The sequence below is a fragment of the Scyliorhinus torazame genome, chromosome 2, assembly GCF_047496885.1.
Source record: "Scyliorhinus torazame isolate Kashiwa2021f chromosome 2, sScyTor2.1, whole genome shotgun sequence".
Classification (NCBI taxonomy): domain Eukaryota; kingdom Metazoa; phylum Chordata; class Chondrichthyes; order Carcharhiniformes; family Scyliorhinidae; genus Scyliorhinus; species Scyliorhinus torazame.
In genome coordinates, this window is record NC_092708.1 from 325,988,779 (window position 1) to 326,013,237 (window position 24,459).

Sequence of the window (24,459 nt, forward strand, 5' to 3'; positions counted from 1 at the left end):
CACATGTTCCAAGACATGTTGTTAGGTGATTTGGACATTCTGAAATCTCTCTCAAACAGGCACTGTAATTATCATAGAATTTACAGTGCAGAAGGAGGCCATTCAGCCCATCGAGTCTGCACCGGCTCTTGGAAAGAGCACCCTACCCAAGGTCAACACCTCCACCCTATCCCCATAACCCAGTAACCCCATCCAACACTAAGGGCAATTTTGGACACTAAGGGCAATTGATCATGGCCAATCCACCTAACCTGCACATCTTTAGACTGTGGGAGGAAACCGGAGCACCCGGAGGAAAGCCACGCACACACGGGGAGGATGTGCAGGCTCCACACAGACAGTGACCCAAGCCGGAATCGAAACTGGGACCCTGGAGCTGTGAAGCGATAGTGGCGACTACGGCATTTTCACTGTAACTTCATTGCAGTGTTGGTGTAAGCCTACTTGTGACTATAAAGATTATTACACTTATTATTTAGCCAATGGTTGCTGTGGCTCAGGAAGTGTCCAAAGCAGCCAATCTGCAGCGGTAACGGGTGGGATCAAGTAGGGGGAGAAAGGAAAATCTGTACTGGATTCCAGACAGGAAGAAGTGGATGTTGGAAAAACATTGCAAAGGGTTGGGATTCTCCCTAAAGTCAGAAGAGTCTTATCCCAGTCTTCATAAAATTCCATGGGTGTGATTCCCCAGAAACATTTCTAAGTGTTGCAGCGAACGGGAATTGCTGCTCGATTCCCGGCACTCGGCCCAGAGAGGCCAGCAACGCTATTCAGCATTAATTGCTCCACTTAATGAGGCCTCACGGGCTTCTCGTCCCGAATGCCGGCTCACCAGTTGATTCACCAGAAACACGCTCAACAGCCCCCCCCCCCCCCGCCCCCCGTTAACAAAGTCGAGCAGCACTTAAGCTGTACTTGCTCAGTCAACCCCAGCCAGCGGTGAGCCACAAGGCAGCCAGTGCTGCCTGGGACGAGGTGGCAGCAGCTGTCAGCTCAGGGAGTGTGACCAGGTGGACTCTCCTCCAATTTTGGAAGAAGGTCAATGACCTACCGAGCTTCCCAAGTGAGTAGACACCAACATCCCCCCCCCCAAGGGAGTATCCCCCCAAACCTCTCTTCAAACCACTCCTCCTTCATCACTCCCTCCACCCCAACCCTCACTTCAACTTCCTCCCCCTTCAGCACTCCCTCCACCCACCCCAACCCTCTTCACACCCACCCCCACAATTGTGAACTAAGCGTGTGGCAAATAATGCTGTCTCTGTGTCCCCTCAGGAAAAGCTCTCCATAATTGGCGGGAGAGAGCCGAGACTGGCGGTGAAGTGTCGGACCTGAGAATCCTCATCTCCTTTGAGGAGTGGGCCCTGGAGGTGACTGGTGTGGCCGAGGACAGGGCAGTCACCAAACCGGAGGCTGGCGGACGTTGCAGAGGTGAGGGACCACCAGGCTCCAAGCGGAGGACCTGTCAAACGTGAGTTTTTATTGCCTTACTGACTGACCCATCCCTCCCACTGACCACATGTCCATTCTCCCGCAGGTCCAGCAGCTGACCCATCCCGGGCGGCACCCTCTCCTGTCTCCGAGGAGAACACCTCTGAGGGGAGCTCCGAGAATGCAATTGTTATAGTCGTGGCACAGCTGTCATCCCCACCCTCCACCAGCGCAGACACACACACCTCGGTGGGACATGTTAGTGGTCAGGCTCCTGGGGCACAATCTGGTGAGCACCATACTGCTGCTTCTGTACATCAGGTGGAGGCAGGAACTCCCAGGCGAGACAGCAGTTGGAGGTCTGCTGGATCCCTGGACCACAGCCTGATGCTGAGACTCTGGAACAGAGTTACCCCGGGCTGATGGGGACGATAGGGACCAACCTGAACGTTCATCGGGACGTGTCAGTGTCACTCCAGCAGATCCATCGCCAATTGGAGGAGTCTCAGAGGCAATGGGCGCAGGAGTTGGCACTGGCAATGAGTGGCACCAAGGCCAACACTGTGAGCTAGGGTGGCGACCGCAGCGGAGAGCCTGGTGCACAACATCGGCACCATGAGTGAAGGCGTCCAAGGCACCGCGCAGTCGGTTACGGACATGGCTGAGGGTCTTGGCAGTATGTTTGCTTCATTGATGGATGTCACCCAGTACAAGGCCGATCTTGATGGGGTTCTGCGGGACATGTCCCGCTCTCAGATGGGAATGGCCGAGGCACTGCGGAGCTTGTCCCAGTCGCAGGTGGGCATGGCTGAGGCACTGCGGAGCTTGTCCCACTCACCGGGGGATGTGTCCCAGTCACAGAGGAGCATCGCCGAGGGCATCGACATGAAAATGCGGACTACGGGGAACCACCAGTGATGCTGGGGCCCGAAACATTGCCCCTCCGTCCCAAGGTGAACCCCAGTGCCCTATGGGGAGGTGGGGGCGCTGTGCCAACTAGGGCCTGTCCCATTGGGCTGCGACGGTGCCCACCAGCACTCTCAAGTTCCACCCATCTGATGAGGCTGCGTCTCGGGATCAGCACACGGTACAGGGCAATACGGCTGCGCATGTGCCGTCGACAAGTGAGCCAGAGGCCCTTCGGCCCATGAGGATGCCCACCACGGGCATCGAAGGCCGCGGGACAAGGTAAGCAGATGGCTGTCTCCACCTCAGATGTGCACCCAGGGGAAACCACAAGACGTAGTAGTAGAGCTAGGAGGGTCAGGCACGTTGAGCATCAATGAGGATACTGGGGTAGGGGGGAGGGGTTAGGTAGGGGAGGGTTGTGGGGTCAGCACTATCAGAAATGGGGTATTGTACTGCACATTATTTGCACAAACATTATGCCTCTGTCACTGTCTCTCCAGGCAACACCCCCCCTCCCTGTGGCACCCACCCACCCTCTGGCCGTGGTCATGTCCCGGAAGCTATGGCCCATCCCCTTGGTGTTCAGATGTTGGCTGCTGTGTGTGTGGTGCTGACTCCTACACAGTGTCCAGGCATCAAGGTGCAATCAGGATGCTAGGCATTGACTCCCACATGCTACATGGCCCATCTACCCACGGGAACCCACTTGGCATGTGTCAAGTGCTCACTTAACCATGATTGCCAATTCCCTATTAGCGACTGCCTTCAGCCACGCAGCCAGAGGCCTCAGCAATCGACTGGCAGGGACCAGGGTTGCCCCCGGAATGCGGTTGGGATACAAGGGTCGGCATGGTGGTGCCACGAGCGATTGCCGCCCCAGTGCATTCCCCTCACTCCCATGTTGACCAACCCCTGCGGAGGGTTCCCCACCCCCGCCAAGCACTGGGGTGGCAAGCCCAGCATCCCCGGTCTCTTTGTCTGTGAGCAAAGATGGCTCCTCCCCTCCTTGGCTCCCCACAGAAGCCGTTCCGCCAGGTTCACGTTTGTCAAAAGGAGTATTAATCGGCACCAGCGTGAGCACTTGCTTTGGAGGCCGGTAAATGACAGGAGGCTGTTGGATGACGGATCGCTCTCGTTGATTGTATGGAAATGGGGCTTAAGTGGTGAGAATTAGTTTCTCGCCACGCAACGGCGAGATTCTACATTAGCCTACGGGAGCAGGCCGGTTGCATTGCAAACTGCCATCTGGCGCGGTTCCCGTTTTTGGCCTCTCCCGCTATTCACCGGCCTCGTTACGCTTGAGCGCGAGTGTAAGGAGGCCGGAAGATCATGACCCATAACTTTTCAATTACTATGGGCCTTCTCTGAAACGTTCCATGACTTTTCCAGGTCATTTACAGATTCTGTGATGTTTGCAGATTCAACATGAGCAGTGGGAACCCTGTGTTTCCTTTCTGTTGTTGCAGTATGTTCGAAACCATTACTGTGTCAACTGAACTTTCTTTCCAATGCTGCATTAATGTGTGATTTATGGGGCTCGTGTGGGGCAGCACGGTAGCCTTGTCGATAGCACAATTGCTTCACAACTCCAGGGTCCCAGGTTCGATTCTGGCTTGGGTCACTGTCTGTGCGGAGTCTGCACGTCCTCCCCGTGTGTGCGTGGGTTTCCTCCGGGTGCTCCGGTTTCCTCCCACAGTCCAAAGATGTGCAGGTTAGGTGGATTGGCCATGATAAATTGCCCTTAGTGTCCAAAATTGCCCTTAGTGTTGTGTGGGGTTACTGGGTTATGGGGATAGGGTGGAGGTGTTGACTTTGGGTAGGGTGCTCTTTCCAAGAGCCGGTGCAGACTCGATGGGCCAAATGGCCTCCTTCTGCACTGTAAATTCTATGATGGGCAGAAAAAGGTCAATTTGGTTCATCAGGTCTATCTACTGCTATGATGGCCAAAGCACTGTGACTAAACATTTCCCTCCCTTCCTGCAGCCCCCCCAACACCACTTCAGGCATGAAATCTCCTGCGAGGGGCAAAGAAAAAATACAAGGGCCTGCATATTTATAGAAAAGTTGTTTATAACTTATTAGAAAGGTTCCATTATGCAGTGTACAATCAAAAATAGAAATGTACATTCACTATTCAAGTTGTATATTAATGAAACTTCAGGCTCATATTGATAGACCTGCATCATTCATAATATGACGTACTAGTAGTATGCAAGTTCAGTTTGTAATAGCTTTAATTAATACATTGCTTTTCATTTGAAACTTTTTATTATATACACATATCAGGGCTCACTCCATCAGCTGGTTTCAGAACCAGACAGGTCTCAGAAGCGACCGATCTATAAATGAGCTCTATGTTTTACAATTACTGTGCAAAATTCAGCTGCAAGATCACCAATGGAAATTGAGTCCAAATTCCTGCATATTTTTGGATGTACCACATACAACGTTCTAAATCAACTCTGCATGTTTCAAAAGGAAACATGTAGATGTTTTATTATCCCGTTGGACGTCTGTAAAAAAAAACAAGACCAATAACTTTTTAACTTAAAAAATACACAATATAAGTCAATTTTTGACTGAGTGAAAGAAGGGGTTTTAACTACATGATCCACAGTAACTTCATTGCAGTGTCAATGTAAGCCTACTGGTGACAATAATAATAAAGATTATTATTAAAATAAGGAATCAATGCCAGATATAAAATGTACTTTCGGTAGGTCAGAAGAGAATTTTTTGCAAAACACTTGAATTCTAATTGATGTAGCCAAGTTCATTTTCCAGCTACATCCCAATACCGGACTTTGGTAGAGAATTATCAACTGTTCAGTTGCCCTCCATTTGGGACTGTCATGTGAATCTGTCCCAGTGCAGCGAGACAAAACATCCATTAAATAATTATGAATCATACTGCATATCATCCTATAATCCCAATTCAACCAGCAGCTTGGTAATAGGTAACAGTGGTCAGTCTTAATGTAGGGGATGGTGTAATAAAAACAAAGAATAAATAATTATTTTTACTTTGGTTGCAAAGTTTGGCCTGTGCTACAGATTTTAACTTTAAAACCCTTATATAATAGACTTAGCAAAACGCACTTCCATATATTAACTGGAAGGAAACGGAAAGATAAAGGACTGAGAAATGTAAAATGTGTATAAAAATATTAATTGACATTATCTTTCTAGAATTTTAATTCTGAAATTAAAATTATGAACATCACAGTACTTTTCCAAATATGTGAAAAATCAGAGACATAAATACGATGTTTGGCAGTCAGTGTCTGTATGGTCATCAGGACTAAGTCTTCAGTACTGCTGTTTCCCTTGCTGATGGCTGTGAACTGTCCTGCTGTTCAGTGTAACAGTAAGGAAGCAAATTGCTGTGCAATCTCTTGTCCTGTGCCACAGAGTGCACCTTTTTGTGTAACAGGTTGATTGGTGACCGCTAGATTTCAGAAACATGTTCAAACAGTGTTAAAAGTATCAGGACTGTCTGTTCTAGTGACTCTTGTTTGAATGTTTCAATCTTTAGCACAATATCCTGGACAAGGTCTTTTTAACCTTAGATGTATTTAGAATAATAAAAACCCACGGGTCAATTATTGGATTAAATGACAAGCATCGGAGAGCCTGAAGGTCAGCATAATGATTGTGCGACTGTTCTTCATAGATTGCCCCGATGTATGCACGAACCTAGAATACATAAGTAAACAAAAACACAGAATTACATAAAATATACAACAGAGAATTATGCCTTCTCTTATCTTCCTTTCTTTCTTCCCCATTTAACTCCTTCTGCCTCGTGTTGGTTACTTAGCTTCAATGCTACTCCATGTAGTAGTGAGTTCCACATTCTCAGCACTGTCTGGGTAAAGAGGTTTCTTCTAAACTCTCTGCTTAATTCCTTAGTTTCTTATATTGATGGATTCGAGTTTAGTTCTTCTTCATGAATTTAGACCTGGATTAGGTCACTAAACCTTCTCTTTTCAAAGGAAAGACAGCCGATTTGCCTGATACCAGGCTTCCAAGACAACAGCCACTGGTCGCGGCAGGAGACGTCCAGCAGGGCAGCTGGAAACACTTTACGGCTGCCCAAAAGTGGTCAAATACACTTGCAGACTCATGGGAGCCCCTGGCCCGTGACTGACCAAAATGAAAAAGGTTCATTCAGGAACGCACCAAACACATTGGGAAACTTTGTCAAGCACACACACAGGCCATGTTCATTGAATTGCCATAGAATACAGTGCAGAAGGAGGCCATTTGGCCCACCAAGTCCGCACCAACCCTCTGAAAGAGCACCAAATCCCTGTAACCCCAACTAACCTTTGGGCACTAAGGGGCAATTTAGCAAAGGGCCAATCGACCTAACCTACACACCTTTCGACTGTGGGAGGAAACTGGAGCACCCGGAGGGAGCCCACGCAGACACGGGGAGAATGTGCAAACTCCACATAGGTTAGAATTGAAACCGGGTCCATGGCGTTGTGAGGCAGTAGTGCTGACCACACTGACACCGTCTCGCCCGAGTTGAGGCGTCAGAGAGAACGGACAAGCCTTCCAACAACTCATCTACCAGGCCTTTCAAAGTACCACCTGCCCCGCACGTGGCAGAACACGCATCGGATTTATCATATTAGAGTTTCAAAACCATTCTTTAAGGACTCTGAAGTGCAAATAATTTTTTTAAAATATAAGTGATTTGCTTTCTCTTTTTTATTAAAATATTTTCTTACGCTGTGGATTTAAAAGGCAACTTATCAACTGGCAGCAATTTTGCTACATTTAGATGTTGCATTTGGATGAATAGTAGATGAAACAGAAAAATAGCCAAGAATACCACTTTTACACTTTTCAATTAAGTAATTTGCCTGGTATTTATTTAAAAAAATAATTCAAACAGCCTTAGGGCCAGCAAGAATGGGCAAAAATTTTGCCACTGTGTCTCACATTCAAATTTATAAAACCGGGGCGGCATGTGGTGCAGTGGTTAGCACTGGGACCGTGGCTCTGAGGACCCGGGTTCAATCCTGGGTCACTGTCCGTGTGGAGTTTGCACATTCTCCACGTTTGCGTGGGTTTCACCCCACAACCCAAAGATGTGCTGGTTAGGTGGATTGGCCACGCTAAATTGCCCCTTAGTTGGAAAAGAAAAATTGCATACTCTAAATTTATTTAAAAAAAGATTTTTTTTAAAATAAAACCGGTTTCAGGGACTTGAACAGGGACTTGAACAGGGTCAATAAGATTAGAAAAGTAAATGCGTGGCTCAAAGGTTGGTGTGTGAGAAATGGGTTTTAATTCATGGGAAATTGGCACCAATACTTGGGAAGGAAGCTGTCCCGATGGGATGCCGTTCACCTAAATCATACTGGGACCAGAGTCCTGGCAAATCGTACAACTAGGGCTGTAGATGGGAGTAATCTATTGGTCCCCAAACAGTAGTTCCGCAGGAGGGCACAGTATAAACCAGGAAATACTGGGGAAATAATGGGTGATTCTAATATCCATATTGATTAAATTAATCAAATTGGCAAGCGTAGCCTCGAGGGAGTTTCTTGAATGTTTTCGAAATTGTTTCCTAGAACAATATGTTGTGAAACCAACCAGGGAGCAGGCTATTCTGGATCTGATATTGAGTAATGAGGAGGGATTAATTAATGACCTCATAATCAATGATCACCTGGGGAAGAGTGATCATATTATGTTAGAATTTCAAATTCAGTTTGAGAGTGAGAAACTGGAGTCAGATACTAGTGTTCTGGAGTTAAACGAAGGTAATTACCTAGGCATGAGGACAGATTTGGTCCTAGTGGACTAGGCAGGAAGACTGAAAGGTTGATGAGCAGTGGCCGTTGTTTAAGGAGATATTCAATTTCTCCCAACAGAGAGGATGAAAGATTGTAAGTGGGGAAGGGGGTGGGAAGCATCCATGGCGAAGCAAGGAAATTATAGATAACATAAAGACAAAAACTACGGTTAGAAGATTGGGAAACTTTTAACGATCATAAAGGGTTACTAAAAAAGTAATAAAAGGAGCAAAGGTAAATTCTGAAAGAAAACTAGTGCAAAATATAAAAAAGGATAGCAAAAGTTTCTCTCAGTCTATAAAAGGGAAGAGAGTAGCTAAAGTGAATGTTGGTCCCTTGGCGGATGAGACTGGTGAGTTAATAGTGGGAAACAGAAATGGCGGAGATACTAAATCAATATCTTGCCTCAGTTTTCACGGTGGGGGGCACTAGTACCATCCCAATAGTAATAGATAATGTAGGAGTAATAGAAAGGGAGGAATTATACAATCAGCATCAATAGGGATAAAGTACTAAACAAATGATTGGAATTGAAAGCAGACAAGTCCCCAGGGCCTGATGGCCTACATTATAGGGTCTTAAAGGAAGTGGCAGCGGAGATAATGGATCCATTGGTTATAATATTTCAAAATGCGGGAAAGGTTGCAGTTGATTGGAAAAATGCTAATACAACACCCTTATTCAAAAAGGGAGGGAAGCAGAAAGTAAGAAACTATAGACCAGTTAGTTTAACATCTGTCATTGGGAAATTGTTAGAATCCATTATTAAGGAAGTAATAACAGGACACTTGGAAAGTCAAGAAGCAATCCATCACTCAGCATGGTTTTATGAAGGGTAAATAATGTTTGACTAATTTCTAGAGCTTTTTGTAGCTGTAACAAGCCAAGTGGATAATGGGGATCTCTAGACGTAATACATTTGGACTTGCAGAAGGCATTTGATAAGGTGCCGCATAATAGGTTAATACACAAGGTAAGATCACATGCGGCACAGGATAATTTATTAGCTTGGATAGAAGATTGGCTAACAGACAGAAGGCAAAGAGTTGGGATAAATGGGTCTTTTTCTGGTTGGCAAGATGTAACTAGTGTGGTGCCACAGGGTTCGTTCCTCGGGCCCCAACTATTTACAATCTATATTAATGACTTTCATGCAGGGATAGAAGGTGCTGTAGCCAAATTTGCAGATTACACTAAAATAGGTGGGATAGTAAGTTGCAATGAGGAAATAAGAAATTTACAAATAGGTATAGATAGATTAGGTGAGTGGGCCGAAATTTGGCAGATGGAGTTTAACATGGAGAATTGTGAGGTTATCCATTTTGTTTAGAAAAATGGAAAGGCAACTTATTATCTAAATGGAGAGAAACTTCAGAGTGCTTCAATGCAGAGGGATCTGGGTGTCCTCATGCATGAATCACAGAAAACGTGTATTCAGGTATAGCAGGTAATAAAAAAGGCAAATAGAATTTTGGCATTTATTGCTGAAGGAATAGACTATAAAAGTAAGAAAATGTTGCTGCAACTGTACAAGGCATTGGTGAGATTGCACCTGGAGTATTGCGTGCAGTCTTGGTCCCCTTATTTGAGGAGGGACGTAGTTGCATTACAGGAGGTTCATTAGGTTGATTCCAGAGATGAGGGGTTTGTCTTATGAAGAGAGATTGAGCAATTTAGGCCTGTACTCTCTCGAGTTTAGAAGGAGAGGTCTAATTAAGGTATTTAAGATGATAAAAGGTATTGACTAAGTGGACGTCGGGCTGGATTCTCTGGTTCCCCCAACCGTGTGTTTCTTGGCGGTGCGCTGTTCGGTGGCGGTGTGATTCTCTACTCCCGCTGCTTGTCAATGGGATTTCCCATTGAAGTCACCCCACACCACCGGGAAACCCGTGCACGGGGTTGGGCTACCAGCGGGAACAGAGAATCCCAATAGCCAGAGAATTCTAGATGTAGAGCGGATGCTTCCTCTTGTGGGGCAATCTAGAACGAGAGGTCATAGTTTTAGGATAAGGGCAACAGATTTAAAACAGAGATGAGGAGAAATTATTCTCTCAAAGGGTGGTGAATCTGTGGAATTCACTACCCAGAGTGCGGTGGGTGCGAGGACATTGGGTAAATTTAAGGAGGGGATAGTCAGATTTTTAGGGTTATGGAGAACGGGGAGGAAAGTGGAGTTGAGGCTGAGAGGAGATCAGCCCTGACCGTATTGAATGGCGGAGCGGGCTCGAGGGATGAATTGCCTACTCCTGCTCCTAGTTCTTATGATATTAGATGAAGTGGAGTATTTTTAAAGCAGAGGTTGATGGATTTCTAGATAACGATGACATTAAGGAATATGGGAATAGTGAGGGTAGATGGTTAAATGGCGCATCAGGCTCGAAGGGCTGAAGGATCTACTCATGTTCCTATAATGTCAAGGGAACACTATACATACATTGGCAAATTAGTATGCTTGGGACTGTATTTTAAATTTAGGGTAAAATGAATGGGGTCATATGATCTGTTCTGAAGTCTGCCTAACAGTAAGCCTGGTGGTTTGTTTGTTAGAGATTAAAGGAAAACGTAGGGAAAGAAGGTGCAAGTTGAAGACAATGGCAGCAGCTTGTGTGTTAACAGGGGCACTATGAATCGCCCAGTCCCAGAAAGGTGTTAAAAGCTGTAAAGAGTTGTGCTGTAAACTGCCCGTTTACATCGAAGATGGAAGAACGTTAAGGGTCGAGGATAGCTAATTAGCAATTCTACCTGGAGACAAGGCCAATATGTTTTACATTGCCATGGGAAAGGGTGCAGAGGAAGGGATTTTTGAGATCAGTGTACAGGCTTTCCTACAAATCAATGAATATCCTTAGACAGGTAGTAGTTTTATGTGGAACAGCAGGGATAAAAGGCTGCTTTGGTTGTGAGCTGCCAAATGCAGGAGGGAGATGGTCTCTATACATAGAATATACAGTGCAGAAGGAGGCCATTCGACCCATCGAGTCTGAACTGACCCACCGAAAGGGCACCCTACTCAAGCCCACGCCTCCCCCCTATCCCCACAACCCAGTAACCCCACCAAACCTTTTGCACACTAAGGGGCAATTTAGCATAGCCAATCCACCTAACCTGCACATCTTTGGACTATGGGAGGAAACCCTTGCAGACACGGGGAGAAAGTGCAAACTCCACAGTCACCAGAGGCTGGAATTGAACCTCGGTCCTGGAGCTGTGATGCAGCAGTGGTAACCACTGTGCCACCGACAAGATATACATCCTGCAGCCAACTAAGGATTCTGGGAAATTTGTCTCGAGAGAATCATCAGAACATCTTTTACTGCTGGTGACAGATTTAAGACACTCCAAAATCTGAGGAAAGCACCTGGAGACAGTTACTCGAAGCTACTATCGGGAAATGGGGTGCAGGAACCCATTGGAAGCTGGGAGCCACTGTGGAGTGTTTGCTATAGCGACTGCTTACTTTAGGGGCCAGTTTAGCTCCAGTTGACTAGACCACTGGCTTGTGATGCAGAGCAAGGCCAGCAGCATGGGTTCAATTCCCATACCAGCTGAAGGCCCCTTGCCTGAGGTGTGGTGATCCTCAGGTTAAATTCCCACTAGTCAGCTCAAAGGGAAAAGCAACCTATGGGACTATGGCAACTTTACCTGCTATAGGGACTGTAATTCTGTGGAATGCGCAATGGCGATAAGTGTTAAAAGGGCATGTTCCTTTCTGTAGTTTAAAGAATAAGTTACCTCCAAAAAGAAACTAGTGTTTAGTCAATAAAGCTTTGTAATTTGTTCCAGTAAGTTTTAAAATCTGAAATCTTGTGTTATTCTTTCAGCTACCAACTGGAAATTTGAATCTCTTTTTAAACGTTACAGGTTTTTGGGGATCATAATGGTGGCATCAGAAATACAACTGATATAATTTAGCAATAATTTACCGTGACAACCTAGATATAGTCTAGTTTATTAATGCAGGTTAAGACTCCTCATAATTTTAACTCAACCAAATCAACTGAAATTCTAAATCAATATAAGTACACGTAACTAACTGAGAATCAGAGAGAATGTCAGGTTGAACAAATCTAATGGTACATGTAAAATTCTAGTGATACATGAATTATCAATTATCTGACATGCTGTTAACAGGTGACGGTAAAATACACCAGTTTAAGATTTTAGCTAAACTTCTTTGTCATTGGCATTATGATTAGATTATTTTCTTCTACCTCTTAAATGTTATGACTCCTCTAGATTTTATTAACCTATATGGGGCAGCGGAGACACAGCGATTAGCACTGCTGCCTCACAGCACCAGGGACCTGGGCTCAATTCTGGCTTCGGGTGACTGTCTGTGTGGTGTTTGCACTTTCTCCCCGTGTCTGCGTGGGTTTCCTCCGGGTGCTCTGGTTCCCCCCCCCCCCGCCCCCCCACACCACAGCGCAGAGGTATGCGGGTTAGGTGGATTGGCCCCGCTAAATTGCCCGAAAGATGCGTGCGGGTTGGGTGCGTTACAGGGTCGGTGGCTGCTCTTTCAGAGGGGCCAGTGCAGACTCGATGGGCGGGAAGGCCTCCTTCTGCTCTGCAGGGATTCTATGATCCAATACCGGGGATCGCGCGCGTAAGCTGGTCCGAAACTCTCAGCAGCGGTGGGTGGAATCTAAAACTCCAACTTTGCTCCTCTTTATGGATGATACAATTCTGAAAGTGAACTTTTGGGAAGACAGGTTTTAACGACCCCCCCCCCCACACACCACAATAAACATCTTCCTTTCGTTCGCCCCGCTATATCCTTGCAAAACAAAAAGGGTCAGACGTTGAGAGACTGCACCAATTGCGGACGGGGAGCTGGCAACTCACCGTGAGGGGCACGGAGCAGGCGACGAAAGTGACGGTGACGATGGCCAGGAGAATGAGGTGATCCACCTCTTCGGCGGGGGGAGGCCGCCGGTCGCCGCCGCCGCCCGGGTGCACGGAGCGGGAGCACCGCCGCGTCCTTTGCTTCTGGTACATGCGGCAGAGGTTGACGATGACCGACACGTTGCACAGCAGGGTGGAGACGATCAGCAGCTTCAGGAGGACGGCGTAGGACAGCGAGTAGACGCGGTGCTGCAGGCTGAGCGGCCGGCCCCACATGCGGATGAAGCACCAGGTCCCGGGGCAGTACTGGGCGACCTGGCCGATGCCCAGCAGCGGCAGGCAGCAGAAGAGGCCGCTGAAGGCGCAGAAGGCGGGGATGGCGAGCAGGCCGCAGCGCTTGCTGGCGTGGCGCCGGTACAGGTAAGGGCAGCCGATGGACAGGCAGCGCTCCAGCGCCATGGCGAGCAGGATGAGCATGGAGGTGAGGCCGAAGAAGGCCATGGCGAAGGCGCAGCAGCGGCACAGGCCGAGGTCCCGGAGCGAGCGGCCCGTGCTGTAGGCGGCCAGCACCATGGGGCTGATGAGCACGGTGCCCAGCAGGTCGCAGACGATCAGGCCGCTCACCAGGATGTGGAAGAGCGACGCCTTGTTGCGGCTGTCCCGCCGGTGCGCCGCCAGCACCACCAGCGCCAGCACGTTGCCCACCACCCCGGTGGCGAACATGGCGGCGCTGACTGCTGGCTCGGCCCCCACCGTGATGTTTGCAGATTTCTCACAGTTCCCATTCTCCATCCCCAGGGAGTCTTTCCCGATCATTGCCACCGTCCCTGATCTGCAAAAACACACACGAACCGGGTTAATGCCCACCTCGACAGCGCGGCATGTCTCAGAGAGGCGGGGTGGAGAGCTCCAGACCTGATACCACATGTGGCTTTGACATATTCCACCTCCCTGACCCAGTCTGGGGGCTGCGGCTAACTGCAGGCTGGCCATCACCCAGCCCCCTCCCACCCGAACAACACGCCGTGCTCACCCCGTCTCCCCCGATCTCCTCCCTTCCCTCCCCCGCCCCCCCCCCCCCTCTCCCATCCCCCCCCCCCCCCCATCCCCCCCCCCTCTCCCATCCCCCCCCCCCATCTCTCCCATCCCTCCCCCCCCCCATCTCTCCCATCCCTCCCCCCCCCCCCATCTCTCCCATCCCTCCCCCCCCCCCCCATCTCTCCCATCCCTCCCCCCCCCCCCATCTCTCCCATCCCTCCCCCATCTCTCCCTTCCCTCCCCCCATCTCTCCCATCCCTCCCCCATCTCTCCCATCCCTCCCCCCCCATCTCTCCCTTCCCTCCCCCCCCATCTCTCCCATCCCTCCCCCCCCATCTCTCCCTTCCCTCCCCCCCATCTCTCCCTTCCCTCCCCCCCCAACTCTCCCTTCCCCCCCCCATCTCTCCCTTCCCCCCCCCCCATCTCTCCCTTCCCCCCCCCATCTCTCCCTTCCCCCCCCCATCTCTCCCTTTCCCCCCCATCTCTCCCTTCCCCCCCCCCATCTCTCCCTTCCCCCCCATCTCTCCCTTCCCCCCCCATCTCTCCCTTCCCCCCCCCATCTCTCCCTTCCCCCCCCCCATCTCTCCCTTCCCCCCCCCATCTCTCCCTTCCCCCCCCCATCTCTCCCTTCCCCCCCCATCTCTCCCTTCCCCCCCCATCTCTTCCCACCCCCCCATCTCTCCCTTCCCTCCCCCCCCATCTCTCCCTTCCCTCCCCCCCCATCTCTCCCTTCCCTCCCCCCCCATCTCTCCCTTCCCTCCCCCCCCATCTCTCCCTTCCCTCCCCCCCCATCTCTCCCTTCCCTCCCCCCCCATCTCTCCCTTCCCTCCCCCCCCATCTCTCCCTTCCCTCCCCCCCCATCTCTCCCTTCCCTCCCCCCCCATCTCTCCCTTCCCTCCCCCCCCATCTCTCCCTTCCCTCCCCCCCCATCTCTCCCTTCCCTCCCCCCCCATCTCTCCCTTCCCTCCCCCCCCATCTCTCCCTTCCCTCCCCCCCCATCTCTCCCTTCCCTCCCCCCCCATCTCTCCCTTCCCTCCCCCCCCATCTCTCCCTTCCCTCCCCTCCCCTCCCTCCCCTCCCTCCCCTCCCCTCCCTCCCTCCCTCCCCTCCCTCCCCTCCCTCCCCTCCCTCCCTCCCCTCCCTCCCTCCCCTCCCTCCCTTCCTCCCCTCCCTCCCTTCCTCCCTCCCTTCCTCCCTCCCCTCCCTTCCTCCCTCCCCTCCCTTCCTCCCTCCCTTCCTCCCTCCCCTCCCTTCCTCCCTCCCCTCCCTTCCCTCCCCCCTCCGTCCCCTCCCCCCTCCCCCCTCCGTCCCCTCCCCCCTCCCCCCTCCGTCCCCTCCCCCCTCCCCCCTCCGTCCCCTCCCCCCTCCGTCCCCTCCCCCCTCCGTCCCCTCCCCCCTCCGTCCCCTCCCCCCTCCCCCTCCCCCCTCCGTCCCCTCCCTCCCTCCCCTCCCTCCCTCCCCTCCCTTCCCTCCGTCCCCTCCCCTCCCTCCCCTCCCTCCCCTCCCCTCCCCTCCCCTCCCTCCCCTCCCTCCCCCCCCTCCCTCCCCTCCCTCCCTCCCCCCCCTCCCTCCCCTCCCTCCCCCCCCTCCCTCCCCTCCCTCCCCCCCCTCCCTCCCCTCCCTCCCCCCCCTCCCTCCCCTCCCTCCCCCCCCTCCCTCCCCTCCCTCCCCCCCCTCCCTCCCCCCCTCCCTCCCCTCCCTCCCCCCCTCCCTCCCCCCCCTCCCTCCCTCCCCCCCCTCCCTCCCTCCCCTCCCTCCCCTCCCTCCCTCCCCTCCCTCCCCTCCCTCCCTCCCTCCCTCCCCCCCTCCCTCCCTCCCTCCCCCCCTCCCTCCCTCCCTCCCCCCCCTCCCTCCCTCCCTCCCCCCCCTCCCTCCCTCCCTCCCCCCCCTCCCTCCCTCCCCTCCCTCCCTCCCTCCCCTCCCTCCCCTCCCCTCCCCTCCCCTCCCTCCCCTCCCCTCCCCTCCCCTCCCCTCCCCTCCCCTCCCTCCCCTCCCCTCCCTCCCCTCCCCTCCCCTCCCCTCCCCTCTCCTCCCTCCCCTCCCCTCCCCTCCCCTCCCCTCCCTCTCCTCCCTCCCCTCCCTCCCCTCCCTCCCCTCCCTTCCCTCCCCTCCCTCCCCTCCCCTCCCTTCCCTCCCCCCTCCCTCCCCTCCCCCTCCCTCCCCTCCCCCTCCCCTCCCCCTCCCCTCCCCCTCCCCTCCCCCTCCCCTCCCCCCCCTCCCCCCCTCCCTCCCCCCCCTCCCTCCCCTCCCCCCCCTCCCTCCCCCCCCTCCCTCCCCCCCCTCCCCTCCCCTCCCTCCCTCCCCTCCCTCCCCTCCCTCCCTCCCTCCCTCCCCTCCCTCCCCTCCCTCCCTCCCTCCCCTCCCTCCCTCCCTCCCCTCCCTCCCTCCCTCCCCTCCCCTCCCTCCCTCCCTCCCCTCCCCCCTCCCCCCCCTCCCCCCTCCCCCCCCCCCTCCCCCCTCCCCCCCTCCCCTCCCCTCCCCTCCCCCCCTCCCCTCCCCTCCCCCCCTCCCCCCTCCCCTCCCCCCTCCCTCTCTCCCCTCCCTCCCTCCCCTCCCCCTCCCCCCTCCCCCCTCCCCCCCCTCCCCCCCTCCCCCCTCCCCCCCCTCCCCCCCTCCCCCCTCCCCCCCCTCCCCCCCTCCCCCCCCCTCCCCCCCCCTCCCCCCCTCCCCCCTCCCCCTCCCCCCCCTCTCCCCCCCCTCCCCTCCCCCCCCTCCCCTCCCCTCCCCCCTCCCCTCCCCCCTCCCCTCCCCCCCTCCCCTCCCCCCTCCCCCCCCCCTCCCCTCCCCCCTCCCCCCCTCCCCCCCTCCCCCCTCCCCCCCCTCCCCTCCCCCCTCCCCCTCCCTCCCCTCCCCCCTCCCCTCCCTCCCCTCCCCCCTCCCCTCCCTCCCCTCCCCCCTCCCTCCCCCCCTCCCCTCCCTCCCCCCTCCCCTCCCTCCCTCCCCCCTCCCTCCCTCCCCCCTCCCCTCCCTCCCTCCCCCCTCCCCTCCCTCCCCTCCCCCCCTCCCTCCCTCCCCTCCCCCCCCTCCCTCCCTCCCCTCCCCCCCCTCCCTCCCTCCCTCCCCCCTCCCCCCCTCCCCTCCCTCCCCCCCTCCCTCCCTCCCCCCCTCCCCTCCCCCCCTCCCTCCCTCCCCCCTCCCCTCCCTCCCTCCCCCCCTCCCCTCCCTCCCCTCCCTCCCCCCCTCCCCCCCTCCCTCCCCCCTCCCCTCCCTCCCTCCCCCCCTCCCTCCCCCCTCCCCCCTCCCCTCCCTCCCTCCCTCCCCTCCCCTCCCCCTCCCTCCCCTCCCTCCCCTCCCCTCCCTCCCCCTCCCCTCCCCTCCCCTCCCCTCCACCTCCCCTCCCCCCTCCCCCCCCTCCCTTCCCCCCTCCCCTCCCTCCCTTCCCCCCTCCCCCCCCCTCCCTCCCCTCCCCCCTCCCCTCCCTCCCTCCCCTCCCTCCCTCCCCCTCCCCTCCCCTCCCTCCCTCCCTCCCCCTCCCCTCCCCTCCCTCCCTCCCCCCCTCACCCCCCTCCCCCCTCCCCTCCCCCCCCTCCCCCCCTCCCCTCCCCCCTCCCTCCCCTCCCCCCTCCCCTCCCCCTCCCCCTCCCCTCCCTCCCCCTCCCTCCCCCCTCCCTCCCCCTCTCCCTCCCTCCCCCTCCCTCCCTCCCTCCCTCCCCCCCCTCCCCCTCTCTCCCCCCCTCCCCCTCTCTCCCCCCTCCCCTCTCCCCCCTCCCCCTCTCTCCCTCACTCCCCACTCCCCCCTCTCCCTCCCCCCTCCCTCCCCCACTCCCTCCCCCCTCCCTCCCCCACTCCCTCCCCCCTCCCCACTCCCTCCGCCCCTCCCCACTCCCTCCCCCCTCCCCCGCCCCACCCCTCCCCCGCCCCACTCCCTCCCCACCCCTCCCCACTCCCTCTCCCCTCTCCCCCCCTCCCTCCCATCTCTCCCCCCCTCCCTCCCATCTCTCCCCCCTCGTTCCCATCTCTCCCCCCTCGTTCCCATCTCTCCCCCCTCGTTCCCATCTCTCCTCCCTCGTTCCCATCTCTCCCCCCTCGTTCCCATCTCTCCCCCCTCGTTCCCATCTCTCCCCCCTCGTTCCCATCTCTCCCCCCTCCCTCTCATCTCTCCCCCCTCCCTCCCATCTCTCCCCCTCCCTCCCATCTCTCCCCCCTCCCTCCCATCTCAACCCCCTCCCTCCCATCTCAACCCCCTCCCTCCCATCTCTCCCCCTCCCTACCATCTCTCCCCCTTCCTCCCATCTCTCCTCCTCCCACCCATCTCTCCTCCCCCTCCCATCTCTCCCACCCTCCCCATCCCATCTCTCCCCCCCTTCCATCTCTCCCCCCCTTCCATCTCTCCCCCCCTTCCATCTCTCCCTCCCTCCCCTCTCTCCCCATCGCTCCCTCTCTCCCCATCCCTCCCTCCCTCCCCTCTCTCCCCATCCCTCCCTCCCTCCCCTCTCTCCCCATCCCTCCCTCCCTCCCCTCTCTCCCCATCCCTCCCTCCCCTCTCTCCCCATCCCTCCCTCCCTCCACTCTCTCCCCATCCCTCCCTCCCGCCCCTCTCTCCCCATCCCTCCCTCCCACCCCTCTCCCCCCCATCCCTCCCTCCCTCCCCTCTCTCCCCATCCCTCCCTCCCCTCTCTCCCCATCCCTCCGTCCCCTCCCTCCCCCTCCCCCTCCCCACTCCCCCTCCCCTCTCTCCCCCTCCCTCCCCTCTCTCACCCTCTATCCCCCTCCCTCCCCTCTATCCCCCTCCCTCCCCACTCTCCCCCTCCCTCCCCTCTCTCCCCCTCCCCTCTCTCCCCCTCCCTCCCCTCTCTCCCCCTCCCTCCCCTCTCTCTCCCTCTATCCCCCTCCCTCCCCTCTATCCCCCTCCCTCCCCTCTCTCCCCCTCCCTACCCTCTCTCCCCCTCCGTACCCTCTCCCCCTCCCTACCCTCTCCCTCCCCCTCCTTACCCTCTCCCTCACCCTCCCCACACTCCCCTCTCCCCCTCCCTCCCTTTCTCTCCCCCTCCCTCCCATCTCTCCCCCCTCCCTCCCATCTCTCCCCCCTCTCTCCCCCCTCCCTCCCATCTCTCCCCCCTCCCTCCCATCTCTCCCCATCCCTCCCTCCTCTCTCCCCCTCCAACCCCCTCCCTCCCCTTCTCTCCCCCTCCCTCCCCTTCTCTCCCCCTCCCTCCCCTTCTCTCCCCCTCCCTCCCCTTCTCTCCCCCTCCCTCCCCTTCTCTCCCCCTCCCTCCCCTTCTCTCCCCCTCCCTCCCCTTCTCTCCCCCTCCCTCCCCATCTCTCTCCCCCCTCCCTCCCTTCCCCCTCCCCTCCTTTCTCACCCTGATTGCCCCCCCTCCATGCTCTCTCGATTTTCACTTTGCCCTCTCGAGTCTTTCTTGCCAACTTGGCCAAGTCTGCGGAGTTTGTGGAGTGGGGCAGGACCGCGAGTGGTTGGAGAAGCAGCTGGATGTGTGGGAGGGGACAGGATGTGAGCAGCAAACTGCTTTTGGTGAAGAAAACACAACCTCTACTGGCAGCCAATCGTCAATGCGGGGCAGGGTGACACACGATTCAGTGTAGTGACCACATACCTGAAAACGGATTCCCCCCCCCTCATTTTTTTCCATGTGTAGTATGAATAATGCGTGCCGTCTGCTGTAAAAACGTCGACAAACTGTAGTAGCAGCAATTATGTCAACATGACTATACCCAGGGGGTCTAACCTCTGATCAAGGCAGCCGGAGACCAGTTGAAAACATGTGTTACAAGACATTCATCATTGCCCCCGTAAAACAGTTGTCATCTGCTATTTTTTTCCTTATCTCGGTTGAACCCACTTTATGAAAGGTTAATTACCTTTCATGAAGGTATCTATCGACTTCTACAAGCACTTTAGGCAATGCTCTGAAAATAATTTAAGATCCATTACTTGCTATCAGTCGTGGTGTACAGGTCGCTGACGGTGTCTGTCCAAGACTTGGAAGCATGTGGGGGTGACTCTGCCCCTGGTGCTCCACACTGCTGCCACTGGCACTCCTGCTGCAATGATGAGGAATCATTGCTGCCTTTCTGGGAGGCCTTTGGGGCAACACACGTTTACATGTGTCCCACTTTGATGCTGTTTTAAATGCAGATTTAAAAAAGTCACCTGATTCTGTGCCACAATTTCATTTTGTAGCTTTACATTCTGAATCTCCAGCAGCTCTGCCCTCGTGCACAACAATGCCCTTCTTCTCTCAGCCTTCTGAGTTTTCGTGCCCCTCTTGCAAAGCTGTGATTGTGGGGAGTGGTTGGCTCAAGAGAGGAACTTTCCGCTTCTTCCACCTGCTCCTAGGGCTGGGAAGCTTGGGTCAGAGTCCGAGTGACATGCTTCTTTTCCTCCAGCCGCCATCCATTCGCCCTGGTGGTGGTCAGCTGACTGTCTCCAGACCTCCGCAAGCAGGCCTCTTCTCGAGAGAAATAGGCATTTAAAAGGTCACCACCATCCCCTGCTCTCATTTTAGCTCTCGGAGATTATTTGCAAATGAGAATCAAGATTTATGGAGACACAACATCGGACTATTTTAGGCTACACCTGGGGACGAGACAGGGATGCCCCCTCTCCCCACTATTGTTTGCGCTGACTATAGAGCCGTTGGCAATTGCTCTGAGAGCCTCGAGGGGCTGGAGATGACTGGTCTGGGGGGGGGGGAGCACAGGGGGCGCGATTCTCCGCTCCCGCGACTAAGTGCCCACGCCGTCGTGAACGCCATCGAGGTTCACGATGGCGCGAAACGGCCCCAATCTCAGGGCCCGAAAATGGGCTAGGATCGGGGTTGCGAGAAACTCGGGGGGCATGTCGCGAAAGCAGCGTCGTCAGCGCGCGCCGGGAATTGGCGCCACATAAAAGCGACGCCGCATCATCCGCTGCGTAACTGGCGTCACCCGCGCATGTGTGGTTGCCGTCCTCCTCGAGGCCGCCCCGCAAGAAGATGTCGGATGGACCTTGCGGGGCACGGAGGAAAGGAGGTCCTCCTTCAGAGAGGCCAGCCCGCCGATCGGTGGGCACCGATCGCGGCCCAGACCCCTTTTGAGTCCTGCCCCGGTGAAAGACCCCCCCTCGCGCCCCCCCCCCCCCCCCCCCCCACAGGCCGCCCACCCAGCGTTCCCGCGCTGTTCCCGATGGCAGCGACAAAGTGTGGATGGCGCCGGCGGGAAGCCGTCGTTTTGGGCAGGCTGCTCGGCCCATCCGAGAATAGCGGGCGGGTGTAGCGGAGAATCGCCATTTTGGGTGTCCCGGGCGATTCTCCGGCCTGCGCCGGCAGAACTCGACGGGGCCGTTGTCGCCGTTTGGATGAATCGCGGGAGGGCGTCGGACCGGCGTCGCGGGGAAAAATGCGCGGCAGGCATTTCTCACAACCGGCGCGGGGGCGGAGAATCGCGACCAAGGTTTTGCTCTGCCAATGACCTGCTTCTGTACGTTTCGGACTCTATAATAGAGGGGATGGAAGAAATCATGAGGATTCTAGAAGAATTTGGCCGGTTCTCAGGGTATAAGCTTAATATGGGAAAGAGTGAGATGTTTGTGGTCCAGGCGAGGGGACAGGAGATGCGACTGGGAGAGCTGCCGTTTAAGTTAGTGAAGGCAAGCTTTAGGTACCTAGGCATCCAAGTGGTGCGGGAATGGGACTGGCTGCATAAATTGAATCTGGCCCAGCTGGTGGACCAAATGAAGGACGATTTTCAGAGATGGGACGTGCTTCCTTTGTCTCTAGCTGGGAGGGTGAAAACGGTGAAGGTGACGGTCCTCCCAAGATTCCTATTTGTATTTCAGTGCCTCCCCATCTTTATTCCGCGGTCCTTTTTTAAGAGGGTCAACAGAGTAATCACGGGCTTCGTCTGGGCGGGCAAGACCCCGCGAGTAAGGAAGGTAATGCTTGAGTGGAGTCGGGGAGAGGGCGGGCTGGCGCTGCCAAATTTTAGTAACTATTACTGGGCGGCGAATATAGCCATGATCAGGAAATGGGTGGTGGGGGAGGGGTCGGCATGGGTGCGCATGGAGGCGGCTTAATGTAAGGGCACCAGTTTGGGGGCATTGGTAACTGCGCCTCTGCCGTTCCCGCCGGCACAGTACTCCACTAGTCCAGTGGTGGTGGCGGCCCTGAGAGTTTGGGGCCAGTGGAGGCGGCATGTGGGAGCATTGGTCTGGGCCCCAATCTGTGATAATCACTGGTTTGCCCCGGGGAGTATGGACGGGGGGTTCCGGTTATGGCGGAGAGCGGGGATTGAGAGGATGGGGGATATGTTCATAGAGGGGAGCTTTCCGAGTATGAGGGCGTTGGAGGAAAAGTTTGTGTTGGCGAGGGGAAACAAATTCAGGTATCTGCAGGTGCGGGACTTCCTTCGTAAACAGGTGTCAATCTTCCCGTTCCTACCTAAGGGGGATTCAGGACAGGGTAGTTTCCAGAGGGTGGGGAGGAGAAGGGAGCATCTCGGATATTTATAAGGAGCTTATGGGGTCGGAGGAGACGCAGACCGAGGAGCTGAAGCGCAAGTTGGAGGTGGAGCTGGGAGGTGAGATAGAGGATGGTCTATGGGCAGTAGAGTCAACGCGTCTGCAACATGTGCCAGGCTCAGCCTGATGTAATTTAAGGTTGTTCACCGGGCTCACATGACAGTGGCCCAGATGAGCAGATTCTTTGGGGTGGAGGACAGGTGCGCAAAATGTGCGTGAGGACTGGTGAACCATGCCCACATGTTTTGGACATGTCCAAAGCTTAGGGGATTTTGGCAGGGGTTTGCGGACATCATGTCCACTGGGTTAAAAACAAGGGTTGCACTGAGTCCAGAGGTGGCGATTTTCAGGGTGTCAGAAGACCCGGGAATCCAGGAGGAGAAAGAGGCAGACGTTCTGGCCTTTGCTTCCCTGGTAGCCCGGAGACGGATACTATTAGCTTGGAGGGACTCAAAGCCCCCGAAGTCGGAGACTGGCTATCGGACATGGCTAGCTTTCTCTGTTTGGAGAAAATCAAGTTCGCCTTGAGAGGGTCACTGTTAGGGTTCGCCCGGAGGTGGCAACCGTTTGTCGACTTCTTTGCGGGAAATTAATCGTCAACAGACGGGGGAGGGGGGGGGGCGGCGAGTGGTTTAGATTAGAGTAGGGGGTCAATAAGGGTGGGACCTGTATGAGAGGTACCTGTACTTTTGCACTATGTTTATGGTTTCATGTATATTGTTTCTTTTGTTGTCACTACACCAAAAATACCTCAATAAATTGTTTATTAAAAAAAAGATCTATGGAGAACATTTACCCTGCACTGCATCCTCCAGTGCCCTCTTTGCTCTCATCAGAACCATCTCACCACTGCTCTCTGTCTCGACATCGCCTCGATTCTCGCACCTCGACCCAACTCATGGTCTCCTGATGGGTCTCCAGAAAGCAAAACATAGGGAAATCAAATCCAGATTTACTGCATTATTTTTAGATTCACTCCTCCTGCTCAGGCATATTTTTTCCATATAAGAACAAATGTTGTGATTTTTAAAAACTGCCCTATTTCAGTGAAGAATCGGGGGCGGAAGGAATCGGGGGCAGAATTCAACATGTCAGAGATTCAATGCTAACGCCAGGACTGAATCGCGTGAGTTCTACGGGCCCGAAAGCAGTGCCGGTCCCGGAGCGATTCAGGACATTCTAATGGCCTAGACCCGGTGCCACGTGGTGCAATTCCAAAGAACGTTGGCGTGTGATTCGCCAGGGTCAGGATTGGCACTCGAATGCCTGACAAGTTGTAGCCCTATATAAACACTCCACTCCCCACACACTCTCATTCCAGCCAAGGGGATGCCACCCAGAGGAGCGGCCCCGAGGTTCGCTGATACATAGAAGATAGGGGGAGGAGGAGGTTTTTTGACCCTTCGAGCCTGCTCCGCCATTTATCACGATCATGCCTGATCATCCAACTCAATAGATCCCCCTGCAGCCCCGAGCCTGCCAAACCCCTTGCACCCAAGTCCCCTACAGCTTGCCAGAACCCCACCTCTGGATACCTGCACTCTGGACTGGACCAGTCATATAATTATTGTGAATGGTGCAAGAGCAAATCAGATGTTGGTTTCCTGTGATGGGTAATTGACCAAAAAGTCTTTCAATCATCAAGAGGCACAAGTGAGGAATGTGGTGGACTATGTTGCACTGACCTGGATGAGAGCATCTCCTACGTGCTCTAGAAGCTTGACACTATCCAGGACAAATCAGCCAGTTTGACTGACACCCATTCCAGACGTTAAACATGAATTTCCCTCATTACCAGTTCACAGTGGGTGTCATGGGTACCAGCTGCAAGATGTGCTGCAACAATTCACAAAAGCCTCTTTGCCAGAATCTTACATACTCACGAGCTGTGATGGCACATGGAAAAACTATGAACTGCAAGTTCCCCTCCAAATCTCACATCACCCCGACTTGGAAATATTGCACCAT

At 54.8% G+C, this 24,459-nt stretch overlaps 1 protein-coding gene and 1 long non-coding RNA gene across 4 annotated transcripts in view; one reads left to right on the forward strand and one right to left on the reverse strand.

Moving 5' to 3' along the window:
• Positions 1–4,392: 4,392 nt before the first annotated feature.
• Positions 4,393–19,405, reverse strand: LOC140400915 (prostaglandin E2 receptor EP2 subtype-like). 2 transcript variants are annotated; one of them, XM_072489747.1, is made up of 3 exons: positions 19,337–19,405; positions 12,996–13,827; positions 4,393–6,036 (listed from the first exon to the last, which is right to left on the reverse strand). In XM_072489747.1, the coding sequence occupies exons 1-3, from the start codon at positions 19,354–19,356 to the stop codon at positions 5,872–5,874; spliced, it is 1,017 nt and encodes a 338-aa protein (XP_072345848.1). In that variant the 5' UTR covers positions 19,357–19,405; the 3' UTR covers positions 4,393–5,871. The 2 variants fall into 2 exon arrangements, with proteins under 2 accessions (XP_072345848.1, XP_072345847.1); XM_072489746.1 differs by lacking the exon at positions 19,337–19,405 and having other exon boundaries at positions 12,996–13,986.
• Positions 13,277–24,459, forward strand: part of LOC140400941 (uncharacterized) — a 38,074-nt gene continuing 26,891 nt past the window's right edge. The window contains exon 1 of one of the 2 annotated variants that reach the window (XR_011938095.1): positions 13,277–13,415. This is a non-coding gene — a long non-coding RNA (uncharacterized lncRNA). The remainder of the gene's footprint in view (positions 13,416–24,459) is intronic. The other variant, XR_011938094.1, reaches the window with a different exon arrangement.

Excerpts from the sequence above, each read along its gene's own strand:
- LOC140400915 (XM_072489746.1), bottom strand. The coding sequence starts at position 13,922 with ATGTGGTATCAGGTCTGGAGCTCTCCACCCCGCCTCTCTGAGACATGC. Across the intron at positions 6,037-12,995 it reads CCTGCTCCGTGCCCCTCACG|GTTCGTGCATACATCGGGGC; the intron begins GTGAGTTGCCAG and ends TATGTATTCTAG.